This window comes from Diuraphis noxia, unplaced genomic scaffold (genome assembly GCF_037042655.1).
Source record: "Diuraphis noxia isolate RWA-SAM2 unplaced genomic scaffold, SU_Dnox_SAM2 contig0004, whole genome shotgun sequence".
NCBI classification, from domain to species: Eukaryota; Metazoa; Arthropoda; class Insecta; order Hemiptera; family Aphididae; genus Diuraphis; species Diuraphis noxia.
In genome coordinates, this window is record NW_028301714.1 from 50,239,067 (window position 1) to 50,261,154 (window position 22,088).

Genomic DNA, 22,088 nt, shown 5'->3' on the forward strand with positions numbered 1-22,088 from the left:
AAAAATACATATGAAATGAAATAAAGATGATTTATTTCGTAATAAATTAACAAATAATAAAACATTTTCAACATAGTGCAATACTTTATAGTTTATAATAAATAAAAATGTGATTAATGTTATATACTTAACGGCTTTAAACCAACATTTCCAACATGACTTACTGATACTACAACAAAATATTAACTACAAAATGGCAGTGACAGCCTCAAATATTAATATTTTAAGGCACATAGATGAAACATTACTGACTGTCTACTTATACAAATATCTCCATCTTATTGGTTTTACGAACAATTTTGATTTGGCCTGGTGCTATGTCTGGTAATCCTAAATATTTGAATGCAATAGTTACAGTTTGGTCACCAAAACTTGCATCAAACCTGCAAAAGAATCATTAATTAATGGTCTGAGTTTTAAGGTTGACTAAAATATTACCTAGTAGATATGTTTACATCTGGCGGACTACCAGACACATTTTTGATAACTAAAAATAGTTTGGTGACTATTTCTATAACGTGACTAGTTTGAAGAACAATATCTCCCTTTTTTTTATATGTACTATCTGAAGGACCAACTACAGGTCCTTGGTGAAATAAACATCCACTTGGTGATGGTGACCACTCTCCACCCAAATCATCTTCTTCTTCGGCACATCTTACATACGCCTAATAAAATGTGTTTATATTAAAAACTGCATAGAATCAACTATTTAAGACATGGGTTATTTTAATGAATTTAAAAATCTATTTATTTATTTTGAAGACTTACTGATTTTATGTGAAATACTGCAACATTATCTAAAAATGGTGATAATGATAATCTATAAATATCTTCAGCTGGTACTCTGTATTTCACTTGTAAGGTTCTATGATCTAATATTAACATAGACTTAGTTGAAATCACAAGAAGAGTTGGTACAAACTAAAAAAATAACAAGTTATTATTCCAGAATAAAATTCTATATAACAATCACAAAATAATTACTTTTCCACTACTCCGTGTAATTTTGTTTACTATATCAGCAAACACTACATGATGATCATCACACTGCAAAGCAGTCTTTTTCCATTGAATATGTTGCCTTAAACGGACATAATCACCAATAAATGGGTGTGCAACACTTTGACTATAGCTTGCTTTGCGATTTTTAAATATGAAGCTGGCAGTGACTTTCTCACGCATCCGATTTATTGATGTTTGATCTAATTTATCCCGATATTTATGACACTGAAATAAAATATTTTATTCATAACATTTTTTATTTGTATATTTTACTTAATCATTATTATGAATTAATACATTCAAACTTCTAATACCTTGTAATTTAGCTACATAAAATCAAGATTTTAAGTATAATTATTATTTTTAGTAGTTCATAGAAAACATTTTCATAAAATGATGTTTTTATATCAAGGGTTGTATCTCTTCCACTAGTGTCTCACAAGTAGCCATCTATCTTCAATCATTTTTTTTTTATTTATTAATGGTACAAACCAAGTTTACGTAATTTACGCTTATGAGCTTATTAGTTATTAGCATTTGTTGATGATATGAAACTATGAAAGTAGTCCTTTCTATTAACTTGGTTAACAGTTGTTACCTCCTTCAAAACGACTAAAATAGACTTGTGTCAGTTTATTTTTAATATTTCTAAGTATAATTCCAAAACGTTTAGTTGTATCAGAAACCCATTGATGTCTTTATTATACTTCTATTTTATGTGCAAATAGTTAAATTTGTGGTTTAGTTTTAATTTGCACATTAAAATTACATGCGGAAAAGCACTTAAAAATTAAGATTTATTATGCAAGTTATAAGTGACTTTCAATTGATAACATTTTAAAAGGCTACTGATCATTTCTAAGGTCCATATAGGTACATTTTTTTTTTATAACAAGGGTTCTTACTTATGGTCTGCAGAGTAGATTTAAATTATTAAAATACTAAATAATAATCAAAACCAAAAATGTTTTTTATTTTTTTGAGGCCTTCAGGCCTTCAGGGTTCTATACTTCATATTGTAAATGAGTTCACAATGCAGAAAAGTTAGAGAACCACTGATTTCCTTCTTTGGGATCCTAGTATAACTATTAACCATAGACTTAAATAAATAGATGGATCCATGAAGACTATAATAAGAAGATCAAACTCCACTTCTGATAATGTCCTAAAATGAGTTGCACGATTAAACAGCCGGTGGAGCTGCGTGTGCTAAGGTTGCTATTTTAATCTGCGTAATATAGGAATTATTCACGTTTTTTATAAAATAGTATTATACAATATTTTGAACCATGACCTATTATAAATTGTATAGCTCGTAAAATAGCGTATTTATACATGAGCATATGTATATATTTCATTTTTTCCTCATCAATAATTAGTACCCATGCAAATACAATGAATGCAATCATGGCCATTGCTATATTTAGCAGAATATCTAAGTTGAACTTATGATAATTAAATATTCAAAATATTACTTAATTTAGTACCTATTATACATGTTATATACTAATATTTCAGTATTTTGTGTTAGAAATATTAAAATATATATATTTTTTTAAATGAAATCTTGTTACGTACTTGGGTGTAAGACAGGTTATCCTACTAGCAAATATTATAAATAGTATTGAGTATTTGAATAATGAACAACAGTGCACAGGGTAAAAACTACAAGATGTTAATCTATTAGTGAACAATATTGATAGTAATAATAGAATGTTTTATAAAATAATAAAAAAATTTTATTGAAATATACACATATGCACATGTATGAATGGGTAATTTTACAAACTATAAAATTTATAACAGGTCTTAGTTCGAAATAATGCATATATTTTACAAAAAATACAAAAAACATGAATAATCCCTATATGGGTTAAAGTAGCAACCTCTTGGCATATGCCTCACCTATGGGTGTTTAATCATGCAACTCATTTCATTACGTTTTTTCATGGGGGCGGCCATACTATTTTTGTCTCCCTATTCTAATCTTCATGAGTATAACAATAATTTCTATTTTATTATCAACTAATAAGGGTTCAACAAAAATTCCTTAAGTTTGCTCGTTATTTATTTAAAAATAATTGCCCTCCTGAAGATTACATTTTAATTTTGGTACATGTACTTTTGGATTATTTAGTTGAATGTATAAATCTAGACACTTAACTTTTATTAATATTTAACAATTTAATAAATGGTAAAAGAATCTATCATTTGCTACAATCTCAAATTGTTTCCAAAATACTCTCTTGTGTTTAGTGTTATCCTGTTAATTTCCTCATTCTTATGTCTCCCCCTAATTATGATAAATTAATCACTACATAACAATAATATTTACTCCACCTACTTTATTTATTACTTATCACAATTTATAGTTGCATTAATTGTTTGTTACTAGGTATTATAAAGGTGTATGGATCTGCGATGCCCACATCTGTTGCCTCAGTCTCACTTATATAATTATATACCATAAATTTACACTTGAGCATGATCTATACATTTTCTAATTATTTTGGTATTAAATTATTAATAATTATATCTGTGAAAAGTACTTTTAAACAACATATCATGTTTTTAAACATGAAAATCTAGAACTTACTCTCCATTTGTGGTGTAGTGTCTCTAATAAATAATGTGTGTGCGCAAAACGAGCATTAGATAATGGTACCCAAGCTCTACAAATAGGCGACTCAGTAGCTTCACTTAAGCTTCTTGATAATTTCATCAAATATTGACGTTTCTGAAATATATTTAACCAGTAATGAATACAGTATACTAAAATATATAATTCTAACATCAAATAGCACTACTTATATATAAAACATTTAATAGCTTGTAACATTTATGTAATAAACAAATCAGAGATTATGGTTTCAGAAATTATACAATTACACTTATATTTAAAACAAGAAAAAATAATTGGCATAATATTAAACATTGTATAGGTACAATTGTATTTAAAATCTCTGATTATTTCTGTTAAAACTTAAAATGTAAAAACTATTTACAATTTTAAAATACTCATAACTCACTTCAAGATTAAAATATGATAAAAAGCCTATGAGATAATAATCTTACCTTTAAATTTTATTAGAGTTCAATTCATTCTAAATTTTAAACTAACAGAGCTACACATGTTCTACTGAGCGTAAAAATTGCTATGTTACACACATGTATGACGGAGACATCACATGCGAGTATAACATCCTCTAAAGTGATTCAATAAAAATAAACTGATTTCATTTATAAAATGGTATGTTTTAATAAAATATTACAATAATGTCTAAGTATAAACTGCTAAGCAAATAATTAATATATATATAGGTAGGTATGGAATATAAAATACAACATAAAATTACAATATTACATACCAAATAAAAATTACAGCTATAGTTTTTTATTAATATAGAATAAATACCATACACTTTTAATAAAATTGTATAATGCAATAAATTCAACATAAAACTTTTGTTTGTTTAATGTATAAAATATTATTTCTTACCTGCCAAGTTAAAACCGTTCTAGTAATGCATTTGGCAGCTGACAGTGTATCAGTAATCCTATACCAAAACGGTACAATTAAAAATGTATAAATAAGTAATATTTTTCATTAAAATAATAAAATAATACCTAAAATGTTGACGTTTATTAATTGCCTTTTGAGCAAAATGTTGTCTTTTATGTCTATGCCAAGCTTCTTGAACCAAACATGCAAGTTGGTTAAGACGTTCTGCTCTTAACTGTTCTAATTCCCATACGGACCTTGGAGATCGTACAAAAACTTTGGATACACCATACACAAACTCTCCACTGGGTATTGGTAAACATACAACTAACGCCCGTATAGAACGGGCTGTGTTTCCATATCGAGGTCTAGGCCAAGTTGCTGGACTAAGCATTTTATATCGTGCAAGGAATTCTTCAAATGTAAGTCGATAGCAGAAACCTGATCTACGCAACCGAACAATTTCTACAAGACTAAAATTAAAAATAATACATATTATAGTTTAAATCAATGAATTTAAATTAAGTTCAATTAATAATTAATTATTTAATTATTGAATACCTAAACCATCTAACTTGTTGCTGTACAAAAGAAGAGTCAAAAGAGTTTACTTGACAATGACGATTAGGTGATATACATGTTACATAATGGCAACGGCGACCAGATAATGTTGCAGAAAATGCTTCTGCCCAAACACGTAATTGACTGGCTGGATTAGAAACAGTAAATGATGACATTCTTTCTGGATTTCCTGAAAAAAATATTAAATAAACTTTAAAAATGTGTTTGATTTATTAAATATTGATTATTGATATTAGATTATATTTTAATTAATGTATGTTCAAACATCGATATTGACCAATTACGAAAATTGCAATGCAGTAAATATAACGATAACAATATATTTTTGTTAACATACAAATATTATATTTCATTTTAAAAGAAGTTTAAAATATTCACACAATATAAAGTTCATGGCCATATTTTTTTAATAAAAATAAAAATTATGTACACAGCACATAAACTAGTGACCATACAAATACTATGTAATAAGTAGTATCTAATGAACTAAATATATAAGCTTTATGCTTTAATAAAAAAAAACCTACATGATTACTAGTATACTTCATTCAAGTTAAGAAGGAACCTCAGTAGCGACCAGTTTTTACAAGAAACACCTGTCTATCACTTTTATTCAGTCCTGTTTGAAGCACCATGCACCTGCATTCAATTCAGGCTCCGAGGTACCTCTTAAATAGAGTGAAGTATAAAATAACATACCTATAGCACATTATGCTTATGCTATGTTTACCTAATTTAAATAGTTTTTCTACAAAACAAGAAATACAAGAGTTGCATTACTATAGTTTGTAGGTATAATAGGTAGGTAGTATAATACACAGATAACAGCTATTATACTACATCTTGTTAATTCATAAATGATTTTCTGACTTAATGATAAACACGGGCATTACAATTTAATATATTACCTTCAGGAAACAAAGACTTCAATAATGGATGAGTACTGTTATACATAGTAGAACATAACAAAGGACTCAAACTGTTTTTATTTTTTTCAACAAAAGTATTAATATTATACTTAACTGGGCCCATAAAATGATTTAACCTGAAAAAATTAAAAATTAAAATCAAAAATAACCAAAATGTAATCTAAAGAATACAAATCAAAAAAAATATTATCAGAGCAATAATTTCAAAAAATTTAAATTTAATTTCGAAATTTATTTTAACCTTAAATTAAAATTATACACAAATTTAAAATGACAAATAATAAATAAAATTAATTAACCATAAACAACTGTTTAAATACTTTAAATACGAATTAATTAATTAATTTTAATAAGTGTCTATTTAGTTTTAATAAAATAATTAGACAAAATTTAAAATTTAAAACATGGTAATTAGTGATGATATACAAATTTAAAATTTATATCAAATTTCAATTTTATAAATATTATTTTATTTCACAAATTAAATATTTTGTAAATACTGTGGTACATTTATTGAAGGTAAAAATTATCTAATTTTAATGAAAATTTTGATTCTTACATAAAACTGTCATTCAATGATATTTGCTCAACTGCAGAACTTATTTGGTCTTCAGAAGATGATGAGCTGTACTGTCTTTGTAATGCACAAATTCGTTTAAAAATTGTTATACTATTACTATCTAATATTAAATCATCCATTATACTTAATAATCCTCCATATGTCTATAAATTTACATTAAAATAATCATAGTTAAATTTTAAGTAAAATTTATTCAGTTAACTTTCAATTATCGGCAGAATGGGATAGCCTGGCAACCACAGATAAGGGAATTTTAAAGTTAACATGCAAAATACAAATCAAAACAAAAATGCTATTTTTGTACTATTAAACCAGCGGTTCTCAACCTTTTTATAGTCATGTACCACCTACACAATTTGAAAATTTTTACGTACCACCTGACCATTTTTTTTCTTATTAATAATGTATATATTTATGTTATAAGCATAGAATTTTCTTAATAAATTAATTTTTTATGAAAGTAGAATTTCTTCGCGTACCACCTATGAGCTTTCCGTGTACCACAGGTTGAGAACCACTGTATTAAACAATTATATTATACAGAGTGATTCAACAACCATTTTAACTCTATTTTTCTCTATAATATAATTATTTAAAATCATATTTTTGAGAATTTTAAACATACTTAAAGACCATATTTTAATAAATCCTAAGGTTTTTCATACTACTTAAGCAGTGTCTAGTAGGGACACAAATTTCTGTTTTTCAAATGGAGGCCCTTTTTAATTGTAAATTATTCAGTGGATAATTATAATCAAAATTCATACTTGTAGAGTTTTAGAGTTTTTTAACTTTATGTTTTAAGGATAAATAGTTCATAGTAACATGGTTTATAACTTTATAACACATGGAAACTGCTATAATGATTTGAAAATTGTATTCATCAATATTAATTTATCAACATAAATTATTTAAAAAGATGGTCCAAGTATAATAAATACTAGTTCCAATATTACATCAATTTTATATTTTTGTAAAACCGTTTTTAAGGACTATGATCCTTAATACAAACATTGTCATAACTAATAAACTACTCATTCAAATTTTTCATAAAACAAATTTACAGTAAAAAGAGGGCTTCTCATTTGAAAAGTAGGAGTTTAAATCATCATAGAACACTTCTTAACTAGTACAAAAGAATTCAAGAATTTGAAAAAAACTGTCCGAGTTTATTTAAAAATTTAAAAAAAAATCATTATTGAAGGGAAAAATGGGGATGAGTATGAATGATGCATCACTCTGAATAATATTAATAGTATTTAAATAAAAATTAGATAGCTACATTGTATTTACTATTTTTATTTAAACATTCATATATATATAAATGTATTTTTATAAAAATATATGTTGTTTTAAACATTATTTTTAGTTTTTCCCATGGTACTGCAGAGGACCATGAATAATTGAATGTTACTATATATTCACAAATATTATGAAGTTTTATCCAGTGAATATTTTATCTATTAATTAAACCTTAAACATACCTTGAATATCAGTTCACAAACTGATGTATTATCATAAAATGGAATTAGACACCATTGTACTCTTTCTATCGCATATTCATGTTGCTCGTCTTTTAATGTTGCTGTTATCACTAAATTATGGATTTTATCATTACAGGAATTCAATACAAAATTATCCCAATCCATCTGACTGTCAGAATAATCAAAGCCAAAAGCATCTAAAAAGCCTAAATTTCTACGCTTATATTTTGCTTCAGCTTTAACACTTTGATTGAGTCTTGTTATCAACCATGAAAATAACCTAGTGTACAATGACTGAGCAAGCAAGTCCTTGATATAACGAGCTTCTTTTGCAGAAATTCCGGATGATAATACTGATGATGTAAGAACTTTTTTTAAAGCCTCACCGTCAGTACCTAATAATTCACCAAGCTCATATAACTCTGAAAAAAACAAATTCAATAGATTTTAATAATAAATACTTAATAAAACTTATTTCTAGTATTTTCTTATTATTTTAATGACTTATGATCATTTAAATCTGTGAAAGTGTTCTCTTCAATTATTGAGCCATGTTTAATATATTTTAATATACTATTATACTAATTCATGAACACTAATTATTGTAAATATTAACTATTCAAATTGAAAATAATTTAATAATTTTTATATACCATAATCATTTGTAATAATACACCCTTCAGTTCCATCAATGTTATTAGTTGGTACCAAATTCAAATTGCCCAATTTTAATATACTGCTAATAATCTTAAAAATACTGGTTATTTCAGATTCACTAAGTCCCAAAATCTCAAATCCATACTGAAAAATAATCAAAGTTATTATTAAAAATACAAGTATAATATATATATATATAATATTATATAAACATTTATTATAAGGCAGGTTATTTTTTAAACTTAATACATAATAATTTATTTAAAAAATATAATTAATATTATACTCATAATATTAGATCAGAACTAAAAAGAAATATAAATTTAAAAAAAAATGAATTCATAATATACAAAATATTAGGGTGGGCATGAAATCCAAATATCTGGAAATCCAAAACCGGATTTGAATCAAATTCTCATTGGATTTATGGATTTGCTTTTTATATGACTATTAAGACTTAAACTTATTTTTAATGTATGGTAAAATAAATTATTTTATTTTATTATAATGAAAATTTAACAATAAGTTAATACTTAAGTTTTATGATATCACTGGTACTTAAAATGTGTTTAAAGTTTAGTTTACTTAAATCTGAAAATTATGTTATAGAATTAAAATATTATTAGTATATAAAAATGAGTTATCGAACAGTCAAATCGGTTTGAATAATTTAGATACTCCAGATAATCCTTGAAATTCGGATTTGACAAATAATTTGGATTTTTGAAACTCAAATATGCCCACCACTACAAAATCCAGTATACTTGAATAATATTTTTTCTTTTGAATAAAACGAAATATGAAATAATTCACACTAGTTAAACATATAACAACAACTACAGTAATCCCTCGTTATCCGTGGAGGTTAGGTTCCAGCAAAGTTGCGCAGATATCGAAACCGCGGATAACGAGACCATAAAGCAATGTAAAACGGGAAGTTAGGTTTTATTTACATACAATTTTTAATTTTTATTATTTTATACATATTTTGTATTTAATTTTAAAAATCACAAAAAGGTTAATATTTTTCACAATTATTTGATTATTTATTTTTTTAATATAATTTATTAATTATTTATACATACATAATATATTAGGAAGGATGAAAAAAATTAGTAATTCATGTTTGTTAACTGAACAATTTTAAGATATAACAAATTAACCGTACATATTAAGGTATGTACTTTATGTAGCTTATCTGTTATAAGTATGGGCATAATAAAGATACAATTTCATTTTATATATTAATAAAATGTTATCGCCGACCCAACCGCGGATGACGAGGGATTACTGTATAAAAATTATTTGAATAATAAATAACATATGAAAATTATTAAGATGATCAATAGCATATGAAAAGTACTTATGACAGGAAATTTTCAAAATAATATTTTATTACATTTCAAATTAATTTACTCTAAAAATGATAGATGTCTTAAAAAATCTAAAAAATAAACTACTTGTCTTAAATAAACATTTTTACAATCAAATTCTTTTATAAAAATTGGATAGTTTATTTAAAATATAAATTTTTTTAGATAAACATATAACATTTTAAACCGTACTTTTGACACAAGAGTTTAAAAATAATTTACAAAAAAAATTTTTAAATACTGATTACAACAAAAAATACTTCATTTATCAAGTCATTCTGTTACATACCTATGTGATAAATAAGATCAACAACAATAACAACAATAAAATACTCTTATCAAATATTAAATTTTATTATTGAATATAATCACCTTTATTGATTGATATTCTGATTGAAAATTAACAACATCAATTTGTCTAAAACGATTACTGCATTTTAAGTAAACATAATTTTCTGAATTTCTGGTGAGTTTTAAGGATTCTAAAATTAATAAAAATTAGTTAAAAGTTATATTGGTAATAATTAAACAAAATGTATGTAATAGATTTATATATATATATATATATATATATATATATATAATTGTATATATATGATACAGATTATTTGTATATTAATATTTAATAACATATTTTAAAACAACCGTTTTATTATATTTTAAAATATAATACAATTAGTATACATAAAAAAAAACAATAAATAAGTTAATTAATATTAATATTTAAATGAATAAGTAAATAATAAATTTGTAACTTAGTTAAATAATTATTAATAAATATTAAATAACAAAATTAAATAAATATTTTTTAGTTTTAGTAAAATTCTAATATTAATAATTTCAATTTAAACTTACTCAATAAATGAATATCAGCACCATAAATTAGTTGATAAAATATATGGAAATTCCTATTCAATGCACTTTGTGACGTTACCCTCGACTATAAATTAATTAATATATTACAATAAAGAATTACAAAATGATTACACCATGGGCGGATAGGCCTACCGGGCAACCAGACATTTCCCGGTTGGCCCTCTTTCGTATTTCGGTAATGGGTCCTTTAATATCATACGAGTATATTATAAAAAAAAATTTCATGTGGGGCCCCTTTTTAAAATTTTCTGATAGGCCAAAAATGGCCTATCTGCCCATAGATTACACTATAAGAAAAAGAATATACAAAAACTTAATATAAAAATAATAGGGATATCATATCGTATAAAACTGAAATTCTTGTAATTTTGCAATACACGTTTTTTCTTTGTTTACACAATTAGTTAAATATTAAATTAGCAAAATAAATTATAGATATATTAAAATATCACAACATTTTGAACTCTATCAAATTGAATTAGCTGTATAATCCTGACTTTGCCTGGGAAAAAATATAAAATACAGTGCTATAGGTATCTCGATTTTAGTGTATCTTGGTTCACTGGCGAATTGTCGATGTACTTTGGTAAACAATTATACATATACAAAAAACCTCAAGTCCTAGATTGAGATTAATACTCAGTAATTAGTATATTTTTTAATATGGTTCAAACTTCAAACTATTCTCCAAACTTTCGTGATATCTAAAAAAAATTATGAGATTTTCGAAAAAAAAACCGATCGTGTATTTTTTGAGTGTTAAAGATAACAAACATACATTTGGTTTTAAAATGTAATTTCTTTAGTTGAGACATGTAAATGCAGGGCCGTATTTAAGGCTCCTGACTTTGTGTATTATAAATTGTATAACTACTTAGTAATTAATACTAATTTTGAGGATTTGAGGTTTCTAATTTAGTATTTAGAAAAATAAAATTTAAAAATAACAGAATATAGGTAATATACTAATATATAACACACTATTAAATATATTATATATGATCTTTATTTCAGTTTTTTTTTTTAATATAAGTAATATATAATATATTTAAATTATTAATATAATTTTTCAAAAAACTTTTTTATTGTCTATAAAAATAATGGTGCCCCTTAACTTATTTTAGCAGAAAGGCTATATCCCCTTCAAACTACCCCATAAATACGGCCCTGTGAATGTGATGATTTTATGCATGATTTTGACTCATCTACTCAACCATTTATAAAAAAATAATAATTTCTATTATTTCTGATAAACTCTCTAATAGCAACATAGGTGTGTGCACGGGGTATGTAGGGTATGCACCAGCATACCCTGTGAATAGATGCTTGGGGGCGCATAAACAATGTCTTAGTTCATAATTTAGACTGGTTAGTTAGTGATTATAAAATGGTAATAATATGATATCTATATGAAGTATGGACTTGATTTTAAATTCATTGTGAACAGTGATCAATAATTTAAGGAATAAGGAAATATAGGTTTTATTTTCAGTGTAAGTATTTACTATTTATATTTTTCTACAAATGAAAATTATTAGCATGACAAAAAAAAAATTAAAATTGTTTTATTCAAAAAAATATGAAAACCATAATTTTATTGTTATAAAAATTAGTAACCAGAAGTTTAAAATGAAATATTATGCACATTAATTTTAGGGTCATTTATATTTTGTATATGTGGGAGAAGGGCATATTTTATCAGTTACATACTCTGCAAAAAAAGTGTGCACGCCTATGAATAGCAACTAATAATAATCAAAAAAAATATTTAATTCTCTTCATGAATCTCAGAATCCTTTTGTGAGATTCATCTATGAATAACAAATTTTAGAAGATCGTTTATAGTGCAACCCAAAACATGGCCATAAGAAAGGTGATAAAATAATCTCAAGTATCCATAGATCATAGTTTCATTACTCAATTCAAAACTTTGTTAAATGACTTAATTCTTAAAAAGATACAAATAAAGCACAAAACACCCACAACAAGTATATTTGTCATTTATCTTTTAAAAATAGAGGATAAAATTATACCTAGTTATTAATAACTCACTTTATCCAATAAATCTATTTGCAGCATACATAAAATGAAAAAAATAATTATTTTATTATTATTATAAACCAAAAATATACTTACATCCTGTAATTGTAGCACCCACAATATCCCCTTTAAAATTTAATTCTAGATCAATATGTTTTATCTGAAACATACAATTAGATCAATCATGAATCAAGTAATTTAAATTTAAATAAATTAAATTATCTTAAACTAGTAAAATTATTAAACAATTGTAAAAAAAAAAAAATTACTCACAAAACGAGAAGCATCACTATGAATATGTGTTTTGGCATTTCCAAATGCTAAAATAAAAATCAATACAATGGAAAGTTATTCAGAAAAATTAAGTATTACAATCCAACTTACAATTTAATATGATGTTAGCATTCAACAAACGTTGATTGAGCAAATTATTATGATTATTGGTCCCACATAAACAATGCAGCAACATAGAAATAGAATGGCTTTTACCTGAGCCAGAAATACCTTGCAGGACAACATATTGATCTTGAGCAGCATCTACTAACCATCGAAAAGCCCAACTAGCTATAGCATAACTAAAAAAACAAAATCAATAATATTACTATGTTACAACTATTTTATACAATTATACTATAAACAGTAAATAGATATATTATAAAGATCATTACAGATGTGGTGGTAAATGGCCTGATCTTGGTGACATATATATACGGCATAGAGGTGTAGAAACTTGATGTACTTCTTTATATGGATTCACAGCAATAAGCATATTTCCCATGTATGTCTAAAAATTCAACATAATACATTTATTTATAAAAAAATATATATTCAGATATTATACATGAATAAAAAAACAGTTTACTATATAATAAACAAATATTAAACAATGATTTTTCTAATTAAAAAATTGCAAGAACATAAACAAAATATAACACTAAATATTTTGAAGTACCTCAGAAATTAAAGACAATGAATAAAATAAAATAAAACCTATCATTGTAAAAGTCGGGGTGTCATCAATGGATAACTTCCACTTTACGCCAATAAATCCCCTCAGATTTATTCATTGTAATTGTACCTAAATATATTTAAATACAGATTGTAAATATAAATAATTAAAACATTAAAAAAAAAAAAAAAAACAGTGTAAAAGTATTATGTAAGCCAAAATAATTTTTTTTTTAAATGGGTAAGTGGATAGTAATATTAAATTATCAAGTTTTTAACTATACATTATTTTTTTACAAAAATTTATAGAAAAAAAATTGAAGAAAATTTTTGATATCCATAATTTTGTCAATTTTTTAAAATTTTATCATGTATAAAAAATGATTATGTAAAGCATATGATGAAAATTTCAAGCATATTCATTTAAAAATTACAATAAAATATCAAAAATTGATTATAAAATAGTTAATTTATTTATAAATATGCAATGTCACAAAAATTGTAACTTAAAATACTAATAAAAATGTTATCTTGTATAAAATTTTTTGATCTTAAATCTATAAAGGAAATTTTTTATTGAATTCAAACTACAAAATAATTTTGACAATTTTTGTAAAAATTATAATTTTGAACACAATTAAAATTAAATTCTTTAATCGATTAAAGTCAAAACTTTTAAAAATCTTGGAATTTTTATAAATGTATTCAGTAAAATTTTATAAAAAATTTCATTGATCTAAGGTTGAGTTTTTAATTTGTATCAAAAACACAAATCAATTTTTTCAAATACTAGTTTTGCATAGAAATTCCTGTTTGCATATTCTTCTATTTTATTTTTCCAGGCTAAAAGTACTAGCAATTTTTACTTTATTCTACCAAAGTATCATCTACATCAGCGGTTCCCTAACTGTGCACCCCGTTGCCGTAGAATTTTATCATCCATCTATAACTTATGTATAGTTATATTTAAATAAATATTTTAATTATATCTATTACAAATTTTTCTGGTTTTAATTTTTTTTATGGAGGGGCACCATGTAAGCCCCTTATTTCAAAAAGGGCGCCATAAGCCAAAAAAGTTTAGGAACTGCTGCTAATCTAGATCTAATTTACTACCAGAAACCATAAAATTGATAATTGAGGCGTTTTATTGCCACAAAAGGTGACAAACACAAAAATAAAAATGCATCATCATAAAATCATTAAATTCATCACTTCACTCAAAATCTAAATGTATTTAGTTTTTAAATGACTTCATAATTAATTGTAACATTATCAATATTGGATTCGAAATAAAAAAATGTTTAAAAATAAGAACAGTTATTTAGTGGATAACTTATATTTATTAGTAAGTATAAACAGTAAACACCATTTTTCCTGTTCATACTATTTTTTATTTATTCAAGATTCATAAATATCAATGTTAAAATTGATTTTTATATTTAAGACTTTAGTTAACTTAAACTAATTCCAAATAAAACATTATGGTATACAACTAATTGGATGAAAATATTCAAAAATTGTAATTTAAAATATATTATGAATTTAAATTATTCAAACATTAAAAGAATCAGAATTTCTATATGACTTTTAGTTTTTTAAATATTTAAAATCTTAAAAGTGATATTTTTGTTAAACGGCGCTCCATGGCGATTTAAATACGAAATAAAAATTCCAAAATTTCTCTTTTAAGATTTTAAATATTTAAAAAACTAGACGTCATATAAAAATTCTGATTCTTGCTTCCTCTTAAACACACAAAACCACACATTTATATGTAAATTAAATTTCATAAATAAAATGTTTAGGTGGGTAAATCATTGTGAGAAGCGAGGAACTTTTACACGTATAAGATAGGCGATTACGAAGAGTAAGGCCCAATGACGTCATGCGTCTTTTTTCAATTGCTTATAACTTATTGAATAATGTGATTAGAAACGTAAAACTTATAACATTATCCTTATAATTGAACATTCTTTCAAATAAAAAAAACTTAATTTTTGTGTTGTGTGCTCCTTTAAAATTCACAAAAACATAACATTTATGGGAGTGAATAAATTAAATTAAAAAAAATAAATAAATAAATAATAGACGAACTTATATAGAAAGATAATAATAGCATTAATTAAATATACAATGTATATTTAATCAATGGCTAAAGTAAGTACTTAAATCGTGAAATGTTTTAACAGTGAATTATTGATAATACATCATATTTGTTTAATTCGTATTATATTATATCACCATGTCTAATATATGTAGCATTTACTAATCTTGATTTTGAATATATTTTGAACTTTAAATTAAAAATATATATACATAATTTTTTAATATTATTATGTAATATTTTATTGATACAACCATATTATCAGTCAGCTTTTTTATATTAATTGCAAACGTTTCAAAAGGAATTAAATTTAAATTGTTTCAATTATAAATATACCAAGTAGGTTTATAAAATTAATACATTTCTGAAATACTGGATATAGCTACAAAAATTTCTTTTTAATTAAGGGAAAATTTATTTCAATTTCAAACAGTTAGGAAGGTGTATTACTTACATAATTAGTATTTGAGTCATATCTACAATTCAAATTTGAGATAAACGTTTCTTCTGTCAATGGTTCTAACAATACACTATCCCAAATTCCATCTTCATCATTGAGATCCATTAGGAAGTGAGTCTTGTATTTATAAAACCCAAACTGAACCTATAACATCATAAAATACATTATAGGCATGAAATGTTATAGTATGCCGTGGCAGGCACTATCTGGTACCATATTGATTGTTCACATCTAATCCACTTATTATTATAACTTATAAGCACCTGTCAACTATAATAATTGGGTATCATTCAAAATATAAAAATTATTGTTTTTATCTTAACATATTAATATAATAGACTAATAAGTTCTAAATTAAGATATAAAACAAAAATATTTTAAATTACAAGTTATTAAACTTTAACTATCAAAATATCACATGAAGAGTTAACATACATTTTTAATATCATTATAATAAAAATCATATTTTAATTTTGATCAGTACTACTTTCTAAACAAATCTAATAAACAACTTTTTCCAATAGAATAATATTTCATAAAGAAAATATCAAACGCTCTTTTCTCATTAGGTATATATCTTTATGTGAAAACTTAATACTGATCAATTTCATTTTATAGTTAGAATAAACATATCCAGTATAATACTAAATTATTTTATTGAAAGTAAACATGAAATGTATCGTTCTAAAACAATATCATTCCAATTGTAATTCTTTTCTTTGTTAAAAATAATCATAAAGGGCTTCACAATTATAACAATAACAATGTATTTGCATCATAATTTATCTGTCAACACTTTTCATATTTTTTATTTTTTTACTTTATGAAACTAAAAAAAAAAATAGAAGAAAGGAGAAACTTTAATCTGTAATCTACAAACACTAAACAAATAAGTAGATGATTGATTTTTAATGGAAACCACTACCTACTTACTAGTAATAATACATGTATTAGCATAATAATGTATTTAATAAGCCCAAAAATAAACAATTATCATCAATTAACATCTAAACTTTATCTAGCATTCAAATAAAGTAATTAATTTAACACTGCATGTATATAAACACACTTATTTTAATAAATGTAATAATATTAGTTGATTAAAAATAATCTACATACTGATATTTTTAGTGAAACATTTGATTAACCTTGTAAACAGCGATATCCAAATCCATTATATGTAAACAGATATTACCAACAATAGATTATTTTAACATAGATACAGTAGGTAGCTCCATAAAAAAAAATTAATATATCAAATACCTAACTATTTATAAGAATCAGTTAAATTAATTAGAATTATATAATAGTATAAAGATTAAAGGTAAGTAAGTACCAATAAGATAACTCAAGTTTTAAATAGGTACCTGGAATTTAATTCAATCTCAAAAAATAAGTATTTAAATATTTAATATGAGTGCAGTTATCATAAGTGATAATTTAAAAGTACCTAAATTTCCACTAAAATAAATGCATATATTAGTTTGCTATTAAAGATAACTTAAACACATCAAATATTTGCTACCAACTAGTAACTACTATCACATTATAAAAAAGATAACTTACTCTTATGTCAATAAATTTATATTTTTACCAAATTGATGGATAAAGTTAATGGGTACAATTATATAAAACTAAAAAAAAAAAAATACAGAAACTAAAACGTCTTAAAGTAGCCTAAGCCCTAAATTTGAAACAAAATGTTTGAAGAAAAAAACCAAGTATTGATAAAATTATCGGCTGGTACAGTGATAACTGATAAAATAGCAGTGCAAGTAAATCTGTGAGAAATTAAAAAAAAATTATACCTTAATTATCAAAATAATTGTAACATATTGGTGACACCAATTTGGTGTACAATATTTAAATCCTAAATAATAAAACTATGTTTAAATTTAAACCAATTAAACATATTTTTAAGATATTAAATTGTTAAAGTTTGATTATGTGTTTTTTTATTTCGACTTAAATCGTGATTAAATAAAATCATTTATATGTTTTCAATGATTACTAATGAGGAACAATAGATAGAGAGATAGACTAATGACTAATAAGTAATAACTTCGTGAAAATGTTAAATCATATTGTGTTTTTAATTGTTAATTATTGTTGATTGATGTTAGACATTACCTAAGTACTATTTAATATTTTCATATAATTTATGTCATGTTACATATTATTAAAGTTATAATGTCACTATGGTTACCTAGTGATTGGATTATATGCTCATGGGTGTATATGTACAAAAGAGAAAGCTTAGAATTAAATCTTAATAATATATTGATTTTCTTTTCTGGGCTTCTGCTCCCCCGCTTTCGTCTACCAGTTACATAGTTGTGTATTTGGGAGATCGCAGGGTAACAGTACCTATCTAATTTTTAAAATAAATATTCAAACCCAGCAAAAACGAATTAATTATTAGTTACCTATTAAAATAAAAAGTACCTTCCTAATTATAAAAGTCGAAATACCCACCTATAGTTACAATGTTGAGGTTTGGTAAACGTATTTTATAAAACCGAAAAATATACGAAACTCAAAATCACTTTTAAGTTACAATATATTTTATTGCCGAAACCTACAGTTTTCGTGCATAATACAGAAATAATAAAAATACTTTACACCACTATACCAAACAATTATAGACCATAGACGTAGGAGGCAGCTAAAAAATGTTGCCAATGATTAATGAGACAAGAAAATTTCAGTTCTTATGATATAGGTATATTATGAAATAATATTATAGTAATAATTATTCTATATTATTATAAAATAAATGTGATTTTTTTTTTTAGGAAAAATTGGTTCAACCTTCAACCTACCATAAAACTATAATAGAAAACAAATTGCTATAGTAGCAAAATCGAAAATCTTGGTAATTTCGAAAAACAACAATTTGTTTTTTATAATTCATTTTTCTTTTAAATTATTTTATGATAGATGTAAGAAAAAAAACCATAGTAGAAGGGTAAGTACTAAGTACTAAGTGTTAATAACAATGGATATTTTTGACTTGCAAAAATTGTTTTATAAAATGTTGAAATGTTGAATGTTAAATTATTGTAGTTACAGATAAGTAACCTACTATAACTTGAACTGTGTTTGATTGCTACATCATATACATCGTGAAAAATGATTTCTCATCTAAAAAAGAACTAAATCAAAAAAAAAAATTTTAAGCTAACATTATATATAACGTCCAATGTAAACCCCCGTGAAGTATAATATATTATAGTGTAATAAGGTCACTGTAATATGGATGTGTTAAATTGTAATCTAATAAAAAAATCTTTGCATATGAATCACCAGCCTACTCTGTTGACTGTTAAATACTAAAATGTTGTGTTAAATAGGTACACAATATTTATTGTTTATAAACGATATAGGTACCTAATACATTTAATATTTAATAAATACATTGAATTTATAATTATTAATTGATCAACATGATGGTAAGACGTAAGTACACAATAACCATCATCAATTATGACTTCCTCGTTCAATTGTCAACTGTCAAGTATACCTACCTAGATAAAAATTTGCTATAAAAACAAATGTAATCAAAATACAACTTTTATTTCCTAAAATACGTATTTAGGTCTAGTTATACAGGGTGATTCACCAAGCATGCTCACCCCCTTTTTCCTTAGTAATGAAATTATTCAAAATCTGATTTTTGGAATCTTTCAATATTAAATATACTTAAAGAAAGTGTTGAGGAGTAACTTACATTAAGTTACAAGTTACTGAAACGAAATTACTTTTGAAGTAATTTATACCTAATTTAAATTATTTTTTGGTAGTAATGTTACAAAACTACACGTTACTTTTTTTCATTTTGTACTATCAAAAATTATTGATGTATTATGTATATCTATTTATAAAAATATAAATAGATTTTTGTTTGTATATCTTTTTGTTCTTTATGCATTGCTAAATGGCTGGACCGATTGCGACGAAATTTGGTACAGAGCTATATTAGACCTATATGGGCAGAAAATAGCCTAAGTTAAAAAGTGATAGGTGATAGACCCTACCCCGGAAAGTGCTGAAACATACATTTTGAGATTTACGATGGATATTTTTGTATATTTATAAATGGTTGCTATTAATGCGAGAAAAAAAATTATCCCCGAATTTGTTATTTTTTGTTTCTAAGGCAAAAGACTATAATTTTGTATGATAAAATGATTTATCATTGAAATCAAATTTAAAACATCCGATACAGTGATCTACCTACTCAATGTCATCAAGATATTAGATAGGTACATCCCAAACCTACTAGAGCAGAGCAAGCGCTAGTACGCTAGTTTCAAGGTATTTTTTATTTTGCATATTTATAAATATTTTAAGTATAGGTACATCGCATATTATTATTGCAAAAGTACTTTATTAACTACTAACTATAAACACGAACAATGAATATTTTTCTGTGAATTTAAACGAAAATATAATGTAAAAGATAGATTCCGAGTCATACTCATTACTCATATTACGCAAAAAACTTAATCAAATTAGGTTAGGTTAATAAAATCAGTGATCTTGCATTAACATAAAAATTTCAAATCTATTAAAATTTATTTAAGATTAACTTAACTTGATAACAAAAATAAGATATGGATAGGCATGATCTGACGGTCAGAAAAAGTATTTGAATACATATTCATATTAGGTATTACATTTATTCGAATACTTAACAATTTTCAAAGACTGAACTGCAGTCTGCAAGCATAAAACGTTATTTTCTATTGGGAGTCATAAAAATCTAGCCCATCTGACTATATAGCAGCGCTCGGCGGTTTTATTCTTGCAAATTTAATCAATTATTGATAAAAAAAAATAATGATCATAATATTTTAAATAATAATCGTCAAATTATAACGAGTAACGACTATAATTAATTGTGTGTATTACAGTCTATGGTGGGGGATTGATCCCCTTGATCCCCCCCCCCCCCCCGTAAATACGCCTCTGATCTGACCAGCCGGGAAAAATATAATATGTAGAATCTTGCGACCCACGTGATCTCCAAGATCTAACAAAACAATAAATTATCTCAATCCCGAGGGAATCAACCCGGTATACCCTACACCTCTTTTTTTTTTTTTAGGAGTAATACGAATTTAATATTTCACTATTACAATTAAATTGATTAATTTTACTATATCACTAACTGTATTTAAGTGGTATTATTATATTATTTTACCACACCACTTAATACTGTATTATATTATTATAGTACCTAGTACTTAAATTACATTAATTATAAATGTATAGCTGTACAAGATAACTTGGCAGATTCACTTCTATTATTTATACTGGTTGTACTGGTTAAACAAACAGTAACTAACTCAAATGTTTTTATTTATCAAATGTCAATAAATACAAGTGTGTAAGATAAATTATTAATATATTAATTAAAATTAACTTTTGAAACGGTATAAGCTTATTAATATAAGATAAATATTATATATTATAAGATCATCAATCATGCATTCGTGCCTTGAATAGTTTATTTTTAGATGCAAATATGTTTGTGTTGTTT

At 24.7% G+C, this 22,088-nt stretch overlaps 1 protein-coding gene across 1 annotated transcript; it reads right to left on the minus strand.

Annotated features, from left to right (window-relative positions):
* Window positions 1-16: 16 nt before the first annotated feature.
* On the minus strand, window positions 17-16,687 carry LOC107170378 (Myosin 95E). The gene is made up of 20 exons (XM_015520477.2): window positions 16,538-16,687; window positions 13,697-13,812; window positions 13,413-13,603; window positions 13,302-13,348; window positions 13,125-13,188; window positions 13,041-13,054; window positions 10,968-11,052; window positions 10,485-10,594; window positions 8,736-8,883; window positions 8,083-8,504; window positions 6,578-6,741; window positions 5,998-6,134; window positions 5,069-5,258; window positions 4,633-4,980; window positions 4,505-4,562; window positions 3,602-3,742; window positions 988-1,230; window positions 772-924; window positions 439-668; window positions 17-383 (listed from the first exon to the last, which is right to left on the minus strand). The coding sequence occupies exons 1-20, from the start codon at window positions 16,646-16,648 to the stop codon at window positions 260-262; spliced, it is 3,096 nt and encodes a 1,031-aa protein (XP_015375963.2). The 5' UTR covers window positions 16,649-16,687; the 3' UTR covers window positions 17-259.
* Between the last annotated feature and the right edge of the window lie 5,401 nt (window positions 16,688-22,088).